This window comes from Gopherus flavomarginatus, chromosome 9 (genome assembly GCF_025201925.1).
Source record: "Gopherus flavomarginatus isolate rGopFla2 chromosome 9, rGopFla2.mat.asm, whole genome shotgun sequence".
Classification (NCBI taxonomy): domain Eukaryota; kingdom Metazoa; phylum Chordata; order Testudines; family Testudinidae; genus Gopherus; species Gopherus flavomarginatus.
Window position 1 is genome coordinate 19,905,858 of NC_066625.1, and position 17,019 is coordinate 19,922,876.

The 17,019-nt window shown below is 43.3% G+C and overlaps 1 protein-coding gene across 2 annotated transcripts in view; it reads left to right on the top strand.

The window, feature by feature from the left end:
- Positions 1-434: 434 nt before the first annotated feature.
- Positions 435-17,019, top strand: part of MYH11 (myosin heavy chain 11) — a 100,068-nt gene continuing 83,483 nt past the window's right edge. For both annotated transcript variants that reach the window (XM_050967676.1, XM_050967677.1), the window contains exons 1-2: positions 435-543; positions 13,975-14,336. In XM_050967676.1, coding sequence (XP_050823633.1) covers positions 13,992-14,336 — 345 coding nt within the window. In that variant the 5' untranslated portion in view covers positions 435-543; positions 13,975-13,991. The remainder of the gene's footprint in view (positions 544-13,974; positions 14,337-17,019) is intronic.

Consider the following 17,019-nt stretch of genomic DNA (forward strand, 5'->3'; position numbering starts at 1 on the left):
AATAGTCTGATTGGCTTTTGTAATGGAATCTCAACTACAGCTACCCCCGATCTGGTTTTCCCCTCTTGCTGGAACCCCAGCTGGGAGGCATGTAAGGCAGGAAGGGGTTAAAGTGTCTCATTTGCTTGATCCAACACATCAGTTCCATTCTGGGAAAAAGAAATAACCCTGTTAATTTCAGGTACCTCCTAGTACTATTGCACAAGGTGCAATTGGATGTCAGAAAATAAGGGGTGACACTCAGGTCATAATTCTGTTTGGATTTTTGTGTTTGTTAATACTAAGGGAAAGGTTTGGGGGAAGTCACCAGCCCTGAACTGGGCCCCTCCAGGAAGGAGTTTTGACTGATGACCTCTCGTTTTTAGCCCAGGTACTGAAGATTTTCCAGCAGGACGTGGTTTCTAGGGCCCCTCCCCATTGACTAGATTCTCCTCCTCTATATAGGGAGGCTGCAAAGGCAGAGAGGATTTGGACTGTTCCAGCTGTTAGCTGTACAGGTTCCGGACTCTCCAATTCACTCTCTGCTTCCCTACTTGGATATCTGTGAGTACTACTGTGACTGAGGACTCTCCTGCTGGGGGAGGGGTCTGGGAGTCAACAGATGTTTCTAACATAGTTACTTTAGCAATCCAAGTTATCGTGTACCTTTGCAAAAGCAATTTATTTGTGAATTACTTTCAGGTTACAAATGCTTGCTGCTTAGGGTTATCAGATAGCAACTGTGAAAAAACGGGACAGGAGGTGGGGGGTAATAGGTGCTTATATAAGAAAAAGTCCCCCAAAACAAGACTGTCTCTTTAAAAACGGGACATCTGGTCACCCTATTGCTGCTTTACTTAAACTGTATTGTGACAGACCTACAAAACATGCTTGTTTGGCTTACACCTGATTTGCATATTGCAAACAGAGCATTCAGCTAAAATTCACTGAAAGAGCATGGTAAACTCAAAATCTCCAAGTGGTGTGAGAAATTCATAATTTGTTTTATATCACTGCCATAGCTGCATCTGTTTATATAGAGATGTAGAAAAACAAATACCCAGATGATGTTGTGCTCAATATAATAATACTTTGCAATTCTATAGCAGCTTTTCCAGAAAATGACAGGCACAAGCACTAATTAACATTATATGTCTATCCAGTAAAGATGCTCTAGTAAAAGCAGTGGTAGTTTAGCAGCAGGTTTTCTTTATATGTTTTCAATACTAATATATAAAATAACTTAGTTTTAATATTTAATTGATTACAATATAAATGCATTTGATTAAATATAATTAGCTTTGCTAATTTTTTGTTTAATTGCACAGCAAAAAAAAAACCCTTTTAAAATACAAAAGAAAAGCATCACCTTTATTATTACATAAATAATAACATAGATTTGCATGTTTGGAATAAAGAGATTGCACTGCTAGATCAGATTTCTTCCCTGTTAGTGAGGTGCACTTGTTGATATTGTTTATATGCATAGATCTGAAGATTATTTTTTCCTTTAGGGGAAGAAACTAAGCAATAAACTCAAGTTTGTAATAGAAATGATGTGGATAAAGAAAAATGTCAGTAGATGGCAGTATAGAAAGCATCATTGGTAATCCAGAAGAAAAAATCTCACTCACTTTTTATATTAACATTTTTTTTTGTTAATCAGAATATGACCCTTCCAACCTGGGATAGAAAAGTCAGTAAACCTGATCTGTTATTTAATTGTTCTTATTCAAAAGTTTCCATTAGCTATCAGCTCCTAAGAATGTACTTTGTAAAGGGTTGATATTCTGAACTACTAACAGTCAACATCATTTTTAAACCTCAACCACTGAAACCAAAAGTATGAACTCCTGCAATATGAATGACTGGAAAGCTAAAAGCTTGACTGAGTGGTAGTTTTAATTTAGTGCATGTTGCTGCTCTGGCTGTATTCACTTGGATGTAAACAATGATTTTTATTATCACATTTGCAATGGACATGTTATTCCCTAAAAGGTATTTGTTTTGAATTTGTTATCATTACATTTTTGTGGAACAGTTAGTATTGAGAAGAACATGACCATATATGGTAGCATCATGCATGGATGTATGCAATGGATCCAGAGCTCTTTTCAAATTACTATGACTTATTAGTTGTGTATCTGTTGGCTTTTCTTTTAAACCTGTTCATATTATAAGGAATGAGGGAAAGCTTCTCTAGATCTTGTCATTCACTGCTCAAATTAAAAGATGGCTCAGTACATGCTGCTTATATTCTAGTGAACAAACATCAATATTCCAGAGTATATCGAGGCAAATTCACTTCTGCAGACAGTGGAGTTAAATTGGGCAGGAAACTGGTCTATTAACTTTTTTTCTACAGTTCATAATCTTGTAATAGCCTGAGATAAAGCAATCATTCTGATTTCTTGGAAACCTTTAACTAGCTGTCAGTTACACAATCAGAGTTATGTAATAACTTGAATTATGAGAGACTGGAAAGTCTGACAAGCAATCAAAGTAATTAAAATAAAAATAGTAATGCTAAGTTTTTCAGTACCGACAATTTCCTTAAATGGAGAGTTTAGAAGAGAGAGCCATAGGAAACAGTTAAAATACTAGTGCCTAACACCTGGTCAAGAGAAGTTAAAGCTATTAATAAATTAACACTTTCTATCTTCAAGTGCTGAACAATGTTAACTAATTAACATACATATTAATATCCTCATTGTTTAGGTGGGAAATGGACAATCAGAGAATGTGTCTCATAGGAGAAGTCTGAGAGCCAATCTTAGAACTCAGGAGTTCCTGGTTCCCAGTCCCACACTCATAGTACACTACTGTTGATTGCTTCAAAGAATTGGATATATCGAAGCTAGTGAATTTCATATATTGGAGGGCTGACAACAAAACAGCATGGCACCTCATGTTTGATTTTACTGATATCAGTGTCACCTGCATTCTGAGTGCAATAATAGCTGCCTAAACCTTCTCCAGTCGGAAAACAACAAACCATTATGCCTGTGCCAATCCTTTAATTGATGCCAGGCATGGGCTGTTAAGTGCATCTCCAGAGCCATGGAATTCCTTTTAAGAATATTCTTTATGTTTGGATCTATTTGGGGGTTAGGGGGTGGAAATACTTCCCCACTCCCTAGCTCTCCGCTCAGAAAAAAAAAAAGAGACGAGAAAGATCTTTCTAAGGAGTTATTGTAGCACAAGAAATTACTGGTTATTTGCTGTGTTCTCTGCTCTGATACTCCTTATGAAGACAGGACTTGTTTGTGGAAGTCATATTGTGCTAGTGGTGATGGGCGGCCACTATTCTAACAAATATTTCCCCTAAGCCTGTGATAAGCCTTTTATACCAGGAGGCATGTGCTGTAGAAAAGAGGGGTGAGGAGTAATTGCTTTCCCATTTAAAAAAAAAAGTCTTTCTTAGCTAGGACCAGGGAGGCAACACCACTTGATCGACAATGTTTTAATTAATTGCACTTCCTGGAAATGTTTATACTTTTCTCCAAAAACAATATGCACTGTGTATATTTATTGTAAAGCACAGCGGTCAAATTCTGTCCTTTGAAATGAGGTGCGGAAGGGCAATGAAGACCATCTAGAAATGATCTGGGATTGGGAAGAAAGAAGGAAGAGTATCCTCTCTTGAGAATGTAGGGGTGCATGTGCACAAGTGTTGTGTACAAATATATATTCTGCACCCCTTTATACTGCTGATTGGTGCATTCTGAAGGCAAAAAATTCACACTTCAAAAAGGTTTTGTGAGCTACAGAGATGTCATCTCTAGCAGGGCTGTTTGAGCAGCAGCCAGAATGGGGAGATTCCATCTCAACCTGGGCAACTGCCCCAGCTCTCCTTTCTGTTTGTGAGGATTTCTAACAAGGGCCCTGCAGCACATCACTATGTATAATTGTACATATAGTGTTGTGGCAAGCCCAATGTTCAAATACAAAAGTTTGATTTGTTTTAGCACCCAATTGCAGGGATGGATTAAAGCAGAATCTGTGGGGCCAAACCTAGGGGTCAGAGGGTGCGTGAAATGAGAATCAAGTGGCAGCACACAGCTGACAGCTGACTACTGGCTGCCTGCTTGGGTGGACTGGGTTGCCTGACACAGGTGGGAGATCAAGGGCTCATGAATGGGAGGAAGAAAAGAACCACTTGGAGGATGGGGGGGGGATTAATAAATGTCTTTTGAGGAGGGAGAAATGTAGGTTAATTTGAGTCCTATTTATCTGTAATCTACCTTCCTATAAGTTTGACACATAAAGGGTGCAGTGAGAAAGCTTAACATGAGCAGCCTTACATAAGAGCTCCTGACTGCAGACCAGAGGTTCTCAAACTGGGGTCAGGACCCCTCAGGGGGTCACAAGGTTATTACACGGGGGGTCGCAAGCTACCAAACTCCAGCATTTTGTAATGCTGTTAAATATACAAACAAGTGTTTTTAATTTGTAGGGGGGGGTCACACTCAGAGGCTTACTATGTGAAAGGGGTCACCGATACAAAAGTTTCAGAACCACCGCTGTAGCCCAATTCCTACTCTTGGATACATACATGCACCTCCCATTGAATTCAATGCATTCTGCACTGGCTGAAGCTTTTGTGTACTTTTCAGGGCTAGCCTCATGCAGAGTGCAATTTGGCTCTCTTGTGTAACAACTCAAAGCAGTCATTTACTTCATGCCAAAACTCTTCCAGAATCAATAGCAACAATCAGCTCACATATGAAAAGTATCGGAAGAGACAGGAGAACATAGTTCAGTAGGATAGACCTCTTTCTCTGTGTATCATTCTGCACTGCATGTAAGATGCTTGTGACTTCTGTCAACACTTGTTTTTAGGCACAGTAAGGAAGGGAGACATGAACTTTTTCTTAATCTTTGAGTGACAAAACAGCGGAAAAATCCTTAGGCCATTATCTAATCAGTGACCAAATTTAAACCAGATTAGGATTCTTAACAATCATATTAGCGTTTTTAGAATTTGGCAGATTTTTGTAAAGAATGATCATAGGATAACTTGGAAGGCTGGTTTTCACTGTCATCCATAGGCCCTTTCCAAGTAGCAATATTTGACACTACAACACCCCCCACCCAGTGTTCAATTGGTCTAAGTCTTTGTCACAGAGAAGTAAATGTCAAAGCTCTTATTGACTTCACTGGGACAAGGATTTGGTTCTTTAGAGAACACCATTTCCATGTGTTGCTTTACCAGCCTTTTTGGAGTAAGTGAGCATTTTCTGCTTTCATCAGTACAGAGGTCAAATATTTATCTCTTGCAGTTCTCTCCTAAGAAATTCATGGGTCTTAAGGATCATATCTTGCAAGGCTTTTGCACATGGCCCCCTTGCAGAAAGCACAGACTACAATAAGAGTTCTGCATGCTGAAGGCTGACAGCAGTCAGGCCCCTATGAGAATAAATAGACAAAGTGTTATGCCCCTTTGTCGGTTCAGCTGATGCCAAGATGCATGGGTGAATTTTCCATCTTTCATTCTTCTGACAATGCTAGTGTCAGTAAAACAAAGACATTTAGAGGAAAGTCATTTAGTGGAGTTTGAGATTTCCAAAGGAGGCTAGAAGTTAGGTGCCCAACTTCCATTGACTTTCAATTAGACTTGATCATCCAGCTCCCTTCAGCTCCTCTAAAAATCCCAGTCTTTCTTTAAGGTGTATGATTATTCATGTTACTCCCAGAGATCCACCTGACACTTAATATATGGAGATATACCTATCTCATAGAACTGGAAGGGACCCCGAAAGGATACTAAAGTGTGTGTCTGCTTTGCCAGACAGAAAATTGCTGTGCGACTATGTTCGCACCGACTCATGTCTCCTTCCAGATGAGGACTGTTTTGGCTATCTGTGTGTAGTCACATTGGTTGACTGTAGTGGTCCATAGCACTCTGGTCTTTGAACTCCCTCAAGATTAACTTTTTGTTTGGATGCTGTGAATATTCAATTCATTCTCACCAGGGAAAGGCTTGCCTTTTGTCTCTGGGTTATTTTCTTCGCTTTCTCCCATTTTTCCTCCCTGCCTTTTCCTCCTCAGATTTACTGCCTCTCTTTCCCCAATTCTTCTTCCTGCAGAACCGGGCAATTGACCAGTCACATATTCTCTTCCCTGCTTTAGTGCCTTTGCTGCCATCACTTGAACTCATCCTTGTCTTCCTTGCTGCAGCAGCAAGGAACCTAACTGGGGACCTCTTTTCTGACCTGTTGGAGCAGGAAAGAAAACCAAATAGCCATTTTTTCAGCTGCTCTGGAGTGTGTGTGGTGGGCTACGGGAGACGGCTTACAACTATCTGTGCCTGCCATCCCCAGCTCAGCCACTTGCTGACATCTTGTGGGCAAGTGATCAGCCAGAGTACTGGAAGAAGCTGCTGGTTGGGAGTAAGCAAAGCAGCTACAACTTTCAGCTGAGGAAAGGAGCTGTACTGCAGCTGCTTTATCCGAGTGCCATTAGAGTTGGGTACAGGATGCTGGTACAGCATCCCTGCTTATACCAGCCCTGTTTGAGTACCACATTAGATGAGGCCTGATGTGCTAAGACTGTTTTCAGGCTTGTTACGTTTTTACTGTTCTTGTGCGCATATCAATCCTTGGACAGATGATCTGTCACTATCTAAACAGTATGGAAAGAGTAAATGAAGCTGGTTTCATCAGTCATGGATCTCAGAGTTAGTCTGAGTCTGCTGCTAAACTCTTAACTTTATTTTCTTTTTTTCTCTTGACCTTTTTCTTAATCTGGCTCTTCCTTGAGTGCAACGGAATTAAAATGGTTTGAAGTAGTGTTTGGCAATCATTTGTTTCCATCCTTTTTTGGAATGCAGCCTGGGAACTTGTTCTTTTGCTAATTATTTCATTATTACATTGGCACTTCAGTATGCACCCAGAAAATATTTAGATAACAAGAAATCTTGTTTGTCTCTCATCTCTGTTAGCTCTGTACTGAATGAGAAACAGGGATGTGGAAGGCTTTTGCTACTCATTTTAAAGCAGTGCACTGAAAAACTGAATTATAGACACTAATTATGCATTATTTTTCTGACCGAACTTTTGTGTAAAACCTCCAGAAAAGAAATAAAAGTGATAAACCTATGATCATGTTATTTTAGTGTCATCAAAGCTTTCAGTTTCCCTAGATGATTTCAGACCCAGTAATCCAAAATGACAATGATCTTGCCCCTAAAAAGCATCTCTCAGCCAAATCAGTCCTATAACGCTTCACCAATTTTCCTGCTTGACTGAGCAAATATAACTGGTTAGGAGGAGCAGTATTATGTGTAATGGTAATACACTCCCCTTCTTCCTGCACCTCAGTCAACTTCTCTGCAGAAGCACAGGGAAGAACCCAGTCTTTTCAGAACTTTAACAAATAATAAAACTGCACAGAGAATGCAATACAATTTCATACTATAACGTTTAATATAGAAAGACATTTGCTACCAGCATGAGGAATACGTATGAAAACTTTTCCTAAATAGCTATTTCACCAATTGGTTGATGTTATATAAGTTTCAGTGCAAGGGATACCTTAGCACCTACACATGCACACTCCCCTCCAATCCTTTCACAGACATGACTTCTCAGTCTCTGCAGTGTGGTATCAGAAGTGCCTGTGCATCACCTAGGCTCCTCAGAGCCAGAGGAGAATGGCAGCTCCAAACTCCTTAATGTTCTCAGCAAAGTAGTCCAAACAACCTCATGGCCAGTAGCAATTCTAGTCCTAGAGTCAATAGTTGGTGTCTCCTTGATTTCCAGCAAGACAGGGAATTTGGATCCAAAATGGCACAGGGTCTGGAACACAGGAGACGCATCATTGTTCAGCTACTGAGTCCCCAAGAGTGTCACCACATTCCCCCAGTCTTTTCTCAGCTCTCAGATGGTGAATATGTAGTACCTGTGAGACTGCTTGCCCTGAATGGAAGCCTTCTGCATTGTTTCAGAGATAGTTACTGAGCATCCCCAATAACTACCACACCTCTTCCTCTAAATGCCTCTGTGCCCTTCTAACTGACAGTATGTCTACACAGCCTAACTATTCACAGCTTTTGCTATCTAAATCAGCTTGAATCCAGGCAGCACAGGTAGCAATATTGGTAGTACAAGCCCAGCATGGACCCTGGCCATGTACTTGACTCATAATTTCATCCTAGTTCAGTTTATGAAAAGGTCCAGCTAAGCATTACTTTGTGACCCCATTATCCACAGAGAGCTCACAATTCAAAGTGACAAGTGGCCTAAATGAGCATTGTCCCTAGCTTATATATTTTCTTTCTCTGACTCCCCATATTCTCATTATTTCTTGTGTGGTGCCCATCACCATTGTATCTAGGTCTATTTTTACATGGTTTAGAATTATTAATACCAATCAATATTTTCAACAAAGAGAGAATTCTTACCCAGTCTGCACTACTAAGTTAGGTCAATATAAGCCACCTTGTGTTGACTTAGTTTGCATATGTCTACACTTAAATTTGTCTCCCACCAACATAAGTGTCCTGTTACAGCAGCACAGTAAAACCGCCTCCCCAAGTGACATTGAGCCTGGGTCAATGTACTGAGATCAGTGCAGTGCAAGTGCGGATACTGTGTTACTTATACGGACCGTAGCAGCCCTACAGCAGCTGTCCCACAATGTATGACAGTAAAAGATCTGATCACAATTGTGAACTCCACTGCTCAGGGGTCACAGATACCAGAAGACAGCCCCTCTCCCTTAAAGTCACAGATATTTTTAAATGTCTTTTCCCAATTGACCAGTTTGGCAAGACACCCAGCTACTCTCCTTTGTTGTGTGCAACTAACTGCCCAGCTGACCATGCCGGCTACATGCTCCTCACGCGCTCTTGGGGTAGACAGGAGATATTGGATTTCCTCTGCTTGTGCAAGCACAACTATAGATCAGCAGTAGAAACATGAATATCTATGAGCAGATTGCACAACAGATGCAGGAGAAGAGGTATGACAGGGACCAGCAGCAGTGCCATGTGAAAGCAAAGGAACTGGATCGGGTATACCAGAAGACGGGGGAGAGGCCAACAGTCACTCTGGTGTCAGGTGACAGACCTGCCACTGACAAAGAGCTGCATGCCATACTTGGCAGAGATTGCACCACCACCACCTTGCAGACCACCCTGTATACCTCCAAGGAGCCTGAGTCATGGGCCCCTGGAGGGAACAGCGAGGATAAGGAGTAGGTGGAGGAGGAAGAGGCAGAGGATGGGGGACATGCGACCAGGGGTCCAGCTATGCTTCAAGCCAGGACCTGTTAGACTCCACCATAGTCCAGTCAGTCCCAGCAGTTGAGCATGGGCGAACCCAATGCATGGGAAGGTATCTCAGGTAAGAGTGTAATTGTATTTCCCATTACAATGATGTACAGATGGCACCCCCAACTTAACAGGACACAGTTACTGACTTTTAATTAATTTAGTCCTGCTGGAAGAGATAACGGTACAACAAAGAGAGGTAGTGTTGTTACCTGCTTTCCATTCACCTGTAGAATTGGGCAATGGAAGGGAAGCATGTAGAGCAGTTTGTTTATGTGCACAGGGGTGTCCACTGAATTCTTCTCAGAGGAACTTTCATGGAAGTACTCTGCAGTCCTCTCCTGAAGGGATGGCAGCCTTATTTCTTCTCTGCGGACTTCCCAACTCCAGTCAGCGATAACTTCAGCTGGCACCCTTACAGTACACAAGCTAGCAGCATCTGGGCCTTTGCAGCTTCAGGACACCAGCAGCCACTGTGCTGTCTGTGCTTTTGTCACCCGGAGAAGTAAGATGTCAGCGAAAATCACCACCGCCTGTGGAAATGGTGCCAGTATTCAGTGCCATTGCGCTATACCCATAGTTTCAGGGAACTGAGCAAATCCTCATTTCCCTCACCCCTGGCTGGCCATACTCAGCATGCCTGGTGCTGTGAGTGGAGCCATGCACAAGCACTCTGAAGCAGAAGTGTCAATAAGCAGGTCTTGTTTAAAACTTTAGGGGAATCTTACCATGGCATCTTAACTTTCATGTTCCGTTGTGACTATATCGACAATGGTACCTCTGCATCTTTTATCTGTAGCTGCTGCCATTGCAGACTTGAGGGGTTCCGCCTCCAAATCTGCAGAATCACCTGAGGCAGATAAGAAAGAAGATGACTCGGAATTACATGTTCAATGAGATCTTGCAAACCAATGCTGCACCAGCCCATAAGCAAAGGGTCTGGAGGGGGAACATTGCAGACAGCCTGGAGAAGGAAAGAGTGGACAGGAGAAAGGCCCAGGAGCCCCCCCAGGAAAAGGAGAGGAAAGTGCACCAGGACATAATGGGGCTTCTCTGTGCTGTGGACTCTTGTGGACCTGCAGGTTCAACAATCCCAGGCTCACCTCCCTTTGCAGTCCATGGATAACTCCATTACAGCACCTCCCTACTCACCTCCAAACATTCCACCTGGTATCAGGGTCCCCATCCCTACTCCATCACTCCACTAGGTGACATTAAGACAACCACAGCTTCACATACCCTGACCTGTGAAAGCCATAGTTGCTGTATGTGTGGGTAAAATAGATAAAAATGTTCTTTCCCCTTGTAAAGTTCTGTTCCGTTAATTTATTTTTTTAATGTATTTGCTTTTCAGTTGCACAGATTTTTCTTTGCACTGATTTTTTTACTGACTAAAATTCTATTACTTGGAAAATAATTCATCTTTATTAGTTCACAACATGTGCTGCAGGTTGTCTAGCAGTTCTGAAAGTACCCACATACTTGTTACTATACAGTGTGACAACTCATAGGATAAGTGACGAACAGTATAATAATCATAAAATGTACAGCAAGCACCGCAAAATTAATAGGGGCATTGACAGTGGTAAATTCATAGATGTACACCGAGCACCACACAATTCCTAACTAGCCGTAAAACAGCAGGGCCAGGGAGAGGACAGTACACCACAACACCTTACGGTGACTCATGTTAAACTGCTCTTTCAACTTCTCCCTGAGCCATATAGTTCTACGTTGAGGTCGTCTACTAGCCCTTGTGTCTAGTTGTTAAACTCAGCAGCCAGCCACTCCACCCCAGCAGCAACTTTTCCCCCTTGGCTTTACAGATGTTATGCAGGAGAAAGCAGGCAGCTATACCCATTGGGATGCCTTTTCACTGAGATCCAATCTTGTGAGTAAATACCAGCATCCCTGCAATCAAGAAAAAGTGCATTCAACTGTCATTCTGCATCTGCTGAGCTGCTAGTAGAATTCTTCCTTGATATTGTCGATGGGGCCAGTGTATGGCTAGATGAGCCAGGGGAACAAGGGGTAGATCGGGTCCCCTAGGATAATTGTTTTTTTTCAACATCACCAATACTAATCTGCTGGTTGGGAAAGAAAGTCCTTGCTTGTAGCCTTGTGAATAGTCTTGTGTTCTTAAAGATGCAAGCATCATGCAGTTTCCCTGACCAGCCAACACTGATGTAAATGAATTATTCCTGGTGATCTACTTTGCATAATTTATGCAAATTATATTTGCATAACCATAGAAAAGTAGCCCTTTCTGTTGATGTACTTTGTAGCAAGGTACCCTTGTGCCAAAATAGGGATATGCTCCGTCTATTGCTCCACCCCATTTCAGGAATCTCACTGCTGCAAATCCATCAGCTATGGTCTACATATTGCTGGCATGGCTGGCTTTAAGCTGATTCCCCGGAATCAGGTCCTGCGCCTAAAAGGGCCCCGCGCCTTAGGCATCTTAATTTTTTTTTTAAACTCACCCAGCGGTGGGGGAGGTCTGCTCCGGGGCTTTGGCGGCATTTTAGCGGTGGGGGTGGGTCCGCTCCGGGGCTTTGGTGACATTTCGGTGGCGGGAAGTCCTTCAGTGCCACGGAAGACCCGGAGTGGACCCCCTGCCACCGAAGTGCCGCCAAAGCCCAGGACCAGTGCCAGGTATTCAAATCTGGCCCCGCCCTTCATAAAGCCGGCCCTGATTGCTGGGACTCACAGATCTGCATGGCAGAAGACAAGTAACAGTCCTGCACACTTGCATGACAATGGCCTCTTTGAGTGGATTTTCCAGCTCTAAAATCATTTCACACTGATGGGTAGCAATCCAGCATTGCAAGTTGCCAGAGCACTGTCACCACTCACTTCTCCACTGTCAGTGCAGCTCTCATTTTGCTCTCTGCACTGGAGGACTGGAGCAAACTCAGCACACAGATCTAGGAATGTGGCCTTGTCCAACTGAAAGTTCTGCAGCCACTGCTCATCATCACAAGCCTGTATTATGATGCAATTCCATCACTTGGTGCTCATTTATTGGGCCCAGAAGCTGCACTCCGCCATCTGCTCTGTGAACACCACCAAAAACTTTGAACTGATTCTCACTGTGTCCCACAGCAGCCTATCCTCCAAGAAATCAGCACGTTTCTCATTGCTTTGATTCTTCTCCTGGATCTATAAATACCAGAAAATCATGCATCCTGTGCTTACAGCGCTTATGACAGTAGTACAGAGCTGTGCAGGTTCCCGGCTTCTGTTAGAGATGGTGGACTGCAAGGGTTTGTGGGATTTTTTTTAAAAGGTGCAACAATTGTGGGATATAGATGACATGGGATGAAGACAGTTGCATGCTGAGAAGTTGTCCCTTTGCTCCCAGTCATCCCTGGATTGTATTACCAAAACTTCCCAAAAGATGGTGCACTGGACAGTGGTGGGTTGCACACTGGGATACTTTCCCATCATGCACCTCACTGTGCACTGACACAAGAACCCCTGGTGAGTATGCCCAGCGTTAATGTAGGAAGCTAGGTCTGACGCACACAAGTGATATAACAACTATGGTGGCTTTATGCTGATGCAACTTAAGTCGACCAAAGTTTGTAGTGTAGACATGGCCTCATAATGCATGCCTGGCCCCTCTGCCTCTCAGTCGCCCGACAATTATTCCCCTCTCTCTACTCCCACCCAACACACACACAACACTAAGTTATACAGCCTTAAGGAACAGAAGTGGCCAGACCTAGCAAATAGATTAAATGCTAAGGAACCTGAAGTTCCTGAACTGCCTGGACTGAAAGGTTAATTTTAGACTGCTCTGTAAAGGCCTGAGCCAAAGACTATTGAAGTCAATGAAACGATTCCCACTGGTTTCAATGAACTTTGGATGAGACCCTAAAAATGGCCAGGTTAGTGCTAAAATAGATGATTGTGTGCAGTGTTGTAGCCGTGATGGTCCCAGGATATTAGAGAAAGGTGAGTGAGGTAATATCTTTTATTGGACCAAATGATTGGCAGGAGTGGACTCCAGAGGCAATGACCTTCTAGTGAGAATGCTTAGTGCTAGAAACAGGAAGGTACACAAAGGTCAAACACTGTTGCGCTACAATGACATGAGTGGTTCCTATCTACAGTGTATCTTTCAGTCAAACTGATCCAGAATACAACTATATATGTTGCATCCAACGACGTGGGTATTCATCCACGAAAGCTCATGCTCCAATACGTCTGTTAGTCTATAAGATGCCACAGGACTCTTTGCTGCTTTTACAGATCCAGACTAACACAGCTACCCCTCTGAAACTATGTATGTTGTTGCAAGTTTTCCTATGTATATATGAGCATTTATAAATTGCAGTAGATTTCTGTAACATTTCTACGCTCTTTTTTGTCAGATTTTACAGTTTCCCAATAAGACTTTAATTAGTAGCAATTTCCTGCAAGAGTCAATAGTATTTTGTAAATACCATCTGACTAATAGTTTCAGAGAGATGTTAGTGAACTCCACTCTGCCCTGACAGGATTAAGGCAATTGAGTGATGGTGGCAGCCGAATATATATTAATGAAAATCTGCCCAAGCATCTTTTATGGACAGATTCAGGACTACTAGGTGATGTCCATGACACTAACAATAGTACTATGTAACTTCTGTGTGATCACTATTTAACCATGTTTTGATTGGAAGTCGGAATTCACATTTGCCTTCTTTTAAAACAAGGTTTTACTTTCTCAACAGGTGACTATTGAGTCAAAATGGCACAGAAAACTCAGCTAAGTGATGATGAGAAGTTCCTCTTTGTAGACAAAAACATCCTTAACAGCCCACTTGCCCAAGCAGACTGGACAGCCAAAAGATTAGTATGGGTCCCCTCAGAAAAGCAAGGATTTGAAGCAGCAAGTATCAAGGAAGAGAAAGGAGATGAGGTTCTTGTTGAGCTGGCAGAAAATGGAAAGAAAATTACAATCAGCAAGGATGACATCCAGAAGATGAACCCTCCAAAATTCTCCAAAGTAGAGGACATGGCAGAGTTGACTTGCCTCAATGAAGCTTCAGTGCTGCACAATCTAAGGGAGAGATACTTCTCAGGTCTAATTTACGTAAGTAAACTCAGGTTCATCGCTGTTATCTACTGATGAGTTGACCGAGTCTTGTCATGAAACTGACACACCTTAGCCAATGCAGAGGTTCTGTGTTTCTGAACAATGACCTGTGTGGATTATGCCTTTCCTCCTGATGCTTCTCTGTGTATAATGCATTTGGTCCATGTTCCTATTTGACTTTTTTGTATATTCTATATTTCCCCATTTGACTTCTCCTATTGTAACTAAGGATACAGCCTCTGTAGCTCTTTTGCACACTGGCTTAGGGGAAGGCCAAAGGCTTGCTAATTCTGAAAGAACAGTGGTGACTTTGGAGGTTTTTCTTAGATAATCATAGAATCATAGGATCATGGGACTAATAGGGACCTTGAGAGGTCATCTAGGCAGGACTTATAATAGTTAGTCCCGCCATGTGTGCAGGAGACTGGACTAGATGACCTCTTGAATTCCTTTCCAGTCCTGTGATTCTATGATTCTAAGTATTATCTAGACCAGGGGTCGGCAACCTTTCACAAGGGTGTGTCAAGTCTTCATTTATTCACCCTAATTTAAGGTTTTGCGTGCCATTAATTCATTTTAATGTTTTTAGAAGGTCTCTTTCTATAAGTCTATAATATATAACTAAACTATTGTTGTATGTAAAGTAAATAAGGTTTTAAAAATGTTTAAGAAGCTTCATTTAAAATTAAATTAAAATGCAGAGCCCCCTGGACCAGTGTCCAAGACCCAGACAGTGTGAGTCCCACTGAAAATCAGCTTGTGTGCCGCCTTTGGCACAGGTACCATAGGTTGCCTACCCATGATCTAGACCAGTCCCAACAGGTATTTGTCTAAACTTCTCTTAAAAATCTCTAATGATGGAGATTCCACAAACTCCCTAGGCAATTTATTCCAATGCTTAACCACCTTGACAGTTAGGAAATTTTTCCTAATGTCCAACCTAAACCTCCCTTGCTGCAATTTAAGCCCATTGCTTCTTGTCCTGTCCTCAGAGGTTAAGAAAAACAAATTTTCCCTCCTCCTTGTAATATTGTTTTACATACTGAAAATCTGTTACCATGTCCCCCCTCTGTCTTCTCTTTTCCAGACTAAACAAACCCAATTTTTTCAGTCTCCCCTCATAGGTCATGTTTTCTAGACCTTTAATCATTTTTGTCGCTCTTCTCTGGACTCTCTCCAATTTGTCCACATCCTTCCTGAACTGTGGTGCCCAGAATTGGACACCATACTCCAGAAGAGGCCTAATCAGTGCAGAGTAGAGCAGAAGAATTACACCTCTACCCTGATATAACACAACCCGATATAAGGTGGGTTCACATACAAAGCGGTAAATCTCTGACACGCTGCTCTGAGCAGCGTGTTAAGGGTGCCGGGCCAGGCCGGGGCTGAGGGGTTCATAAGGGGCAGAGGGTCTCGGGGACGGTCGGGGGCTCCCCCCCAGGGTCTTGGGGGCAGGAGCTGTGGGAGGGCACTTTTGGGGTCCCCGCAGTCCCAGAGTGGCCCAGGGGATTAGCGCGGGGCCGGGAGCAGCCTGTTCTGCTTCCCTCGCCCCAGCCCCAGCCATGTCGCTCAGGGGAGGGGGCTTGGGGGAAGGAATCCCCCCTCCGCACTCACCAGCAGCAGCAGAAGCAGAGCAGCCCGGCCCCAGCCCACTCCACTCCGCCAGCTCCCAGCCGCAGCACTCTGCTTCCCGCCGCTGGTGAGTACGGAGTGGGGGACGTTCTTTCCCCAGCCTCCCTGCACTCACCTGCAGCAGGAAGCAGAGCGACACGGCCCCAGCCCACTCCACTTTCCCCAACCTCCCTGCACTCACCTGCAGCAGGAAGCAGAGCGACACGGCCCCAGCCCACTCCGCTTTCCCCAACCTCCCTGCACTCACCTGCAGCAGGAAGCGGAGCGACACGGCCCCAGCCTGCTCCGCTTTCCTTGCCTCTGCTCCAGCTGTGTCCCTGGGGGGTGGCTGGGGAAAGGTCCTGCACTCACCTGCCTGGCGGGAAGTGGAGCACCACAGCTGGGAGCTGGCGGAGTGGAGCTGGCTGGGGCTCGGCTGCTCTGCTTCCCGCCACTGATGAGTTCAGGGAGGTTGGGGAAAGGACGCCCATCGCACTCACCTGCGGCGAGAAGCGGAGCAGTTGAGCCCCAGCCACATGAATAGTCCCAATGGAAATCAAGTAGAACTACTCATATGCTTAAGTGATCTGATGAATCAGGACCATAATTCTGTTCAGTATATTCCATTCTTCATCTAAAATGCTTCCCTTTTTTTGTTCAAATTACTGATAAAAACAATTTGGAATTCTCTTGATGTTCACGTGCATTGAACTTGTATAGCCAAGATATTTCCATCCACCAGTCCGCACAGATGTATTTTATCGTTACCAAATCCTATAATTAATCATAACTACATCTACTGAATTGTAGAACAAGAGACTCCATGATATCCAGTAGGGACTTCACCTTTGCTCTTGATTTTATGTGGAAGACACTCAGATACTGTGGTGATGGGCAGCAGTATAACGCCCCAAGATGGATAAACTGTGCTGCTGTGATATTTGTCACCAGTGATTGGATGGAAATATGGAGCTGATCTGACAAATTTTACTGTTGCTTTTAAAACTCTCTCATTAGTAACATGAAAATCCTTAAATTGGAAGGTAGGAAATCAGGCAGAAAATTAGGT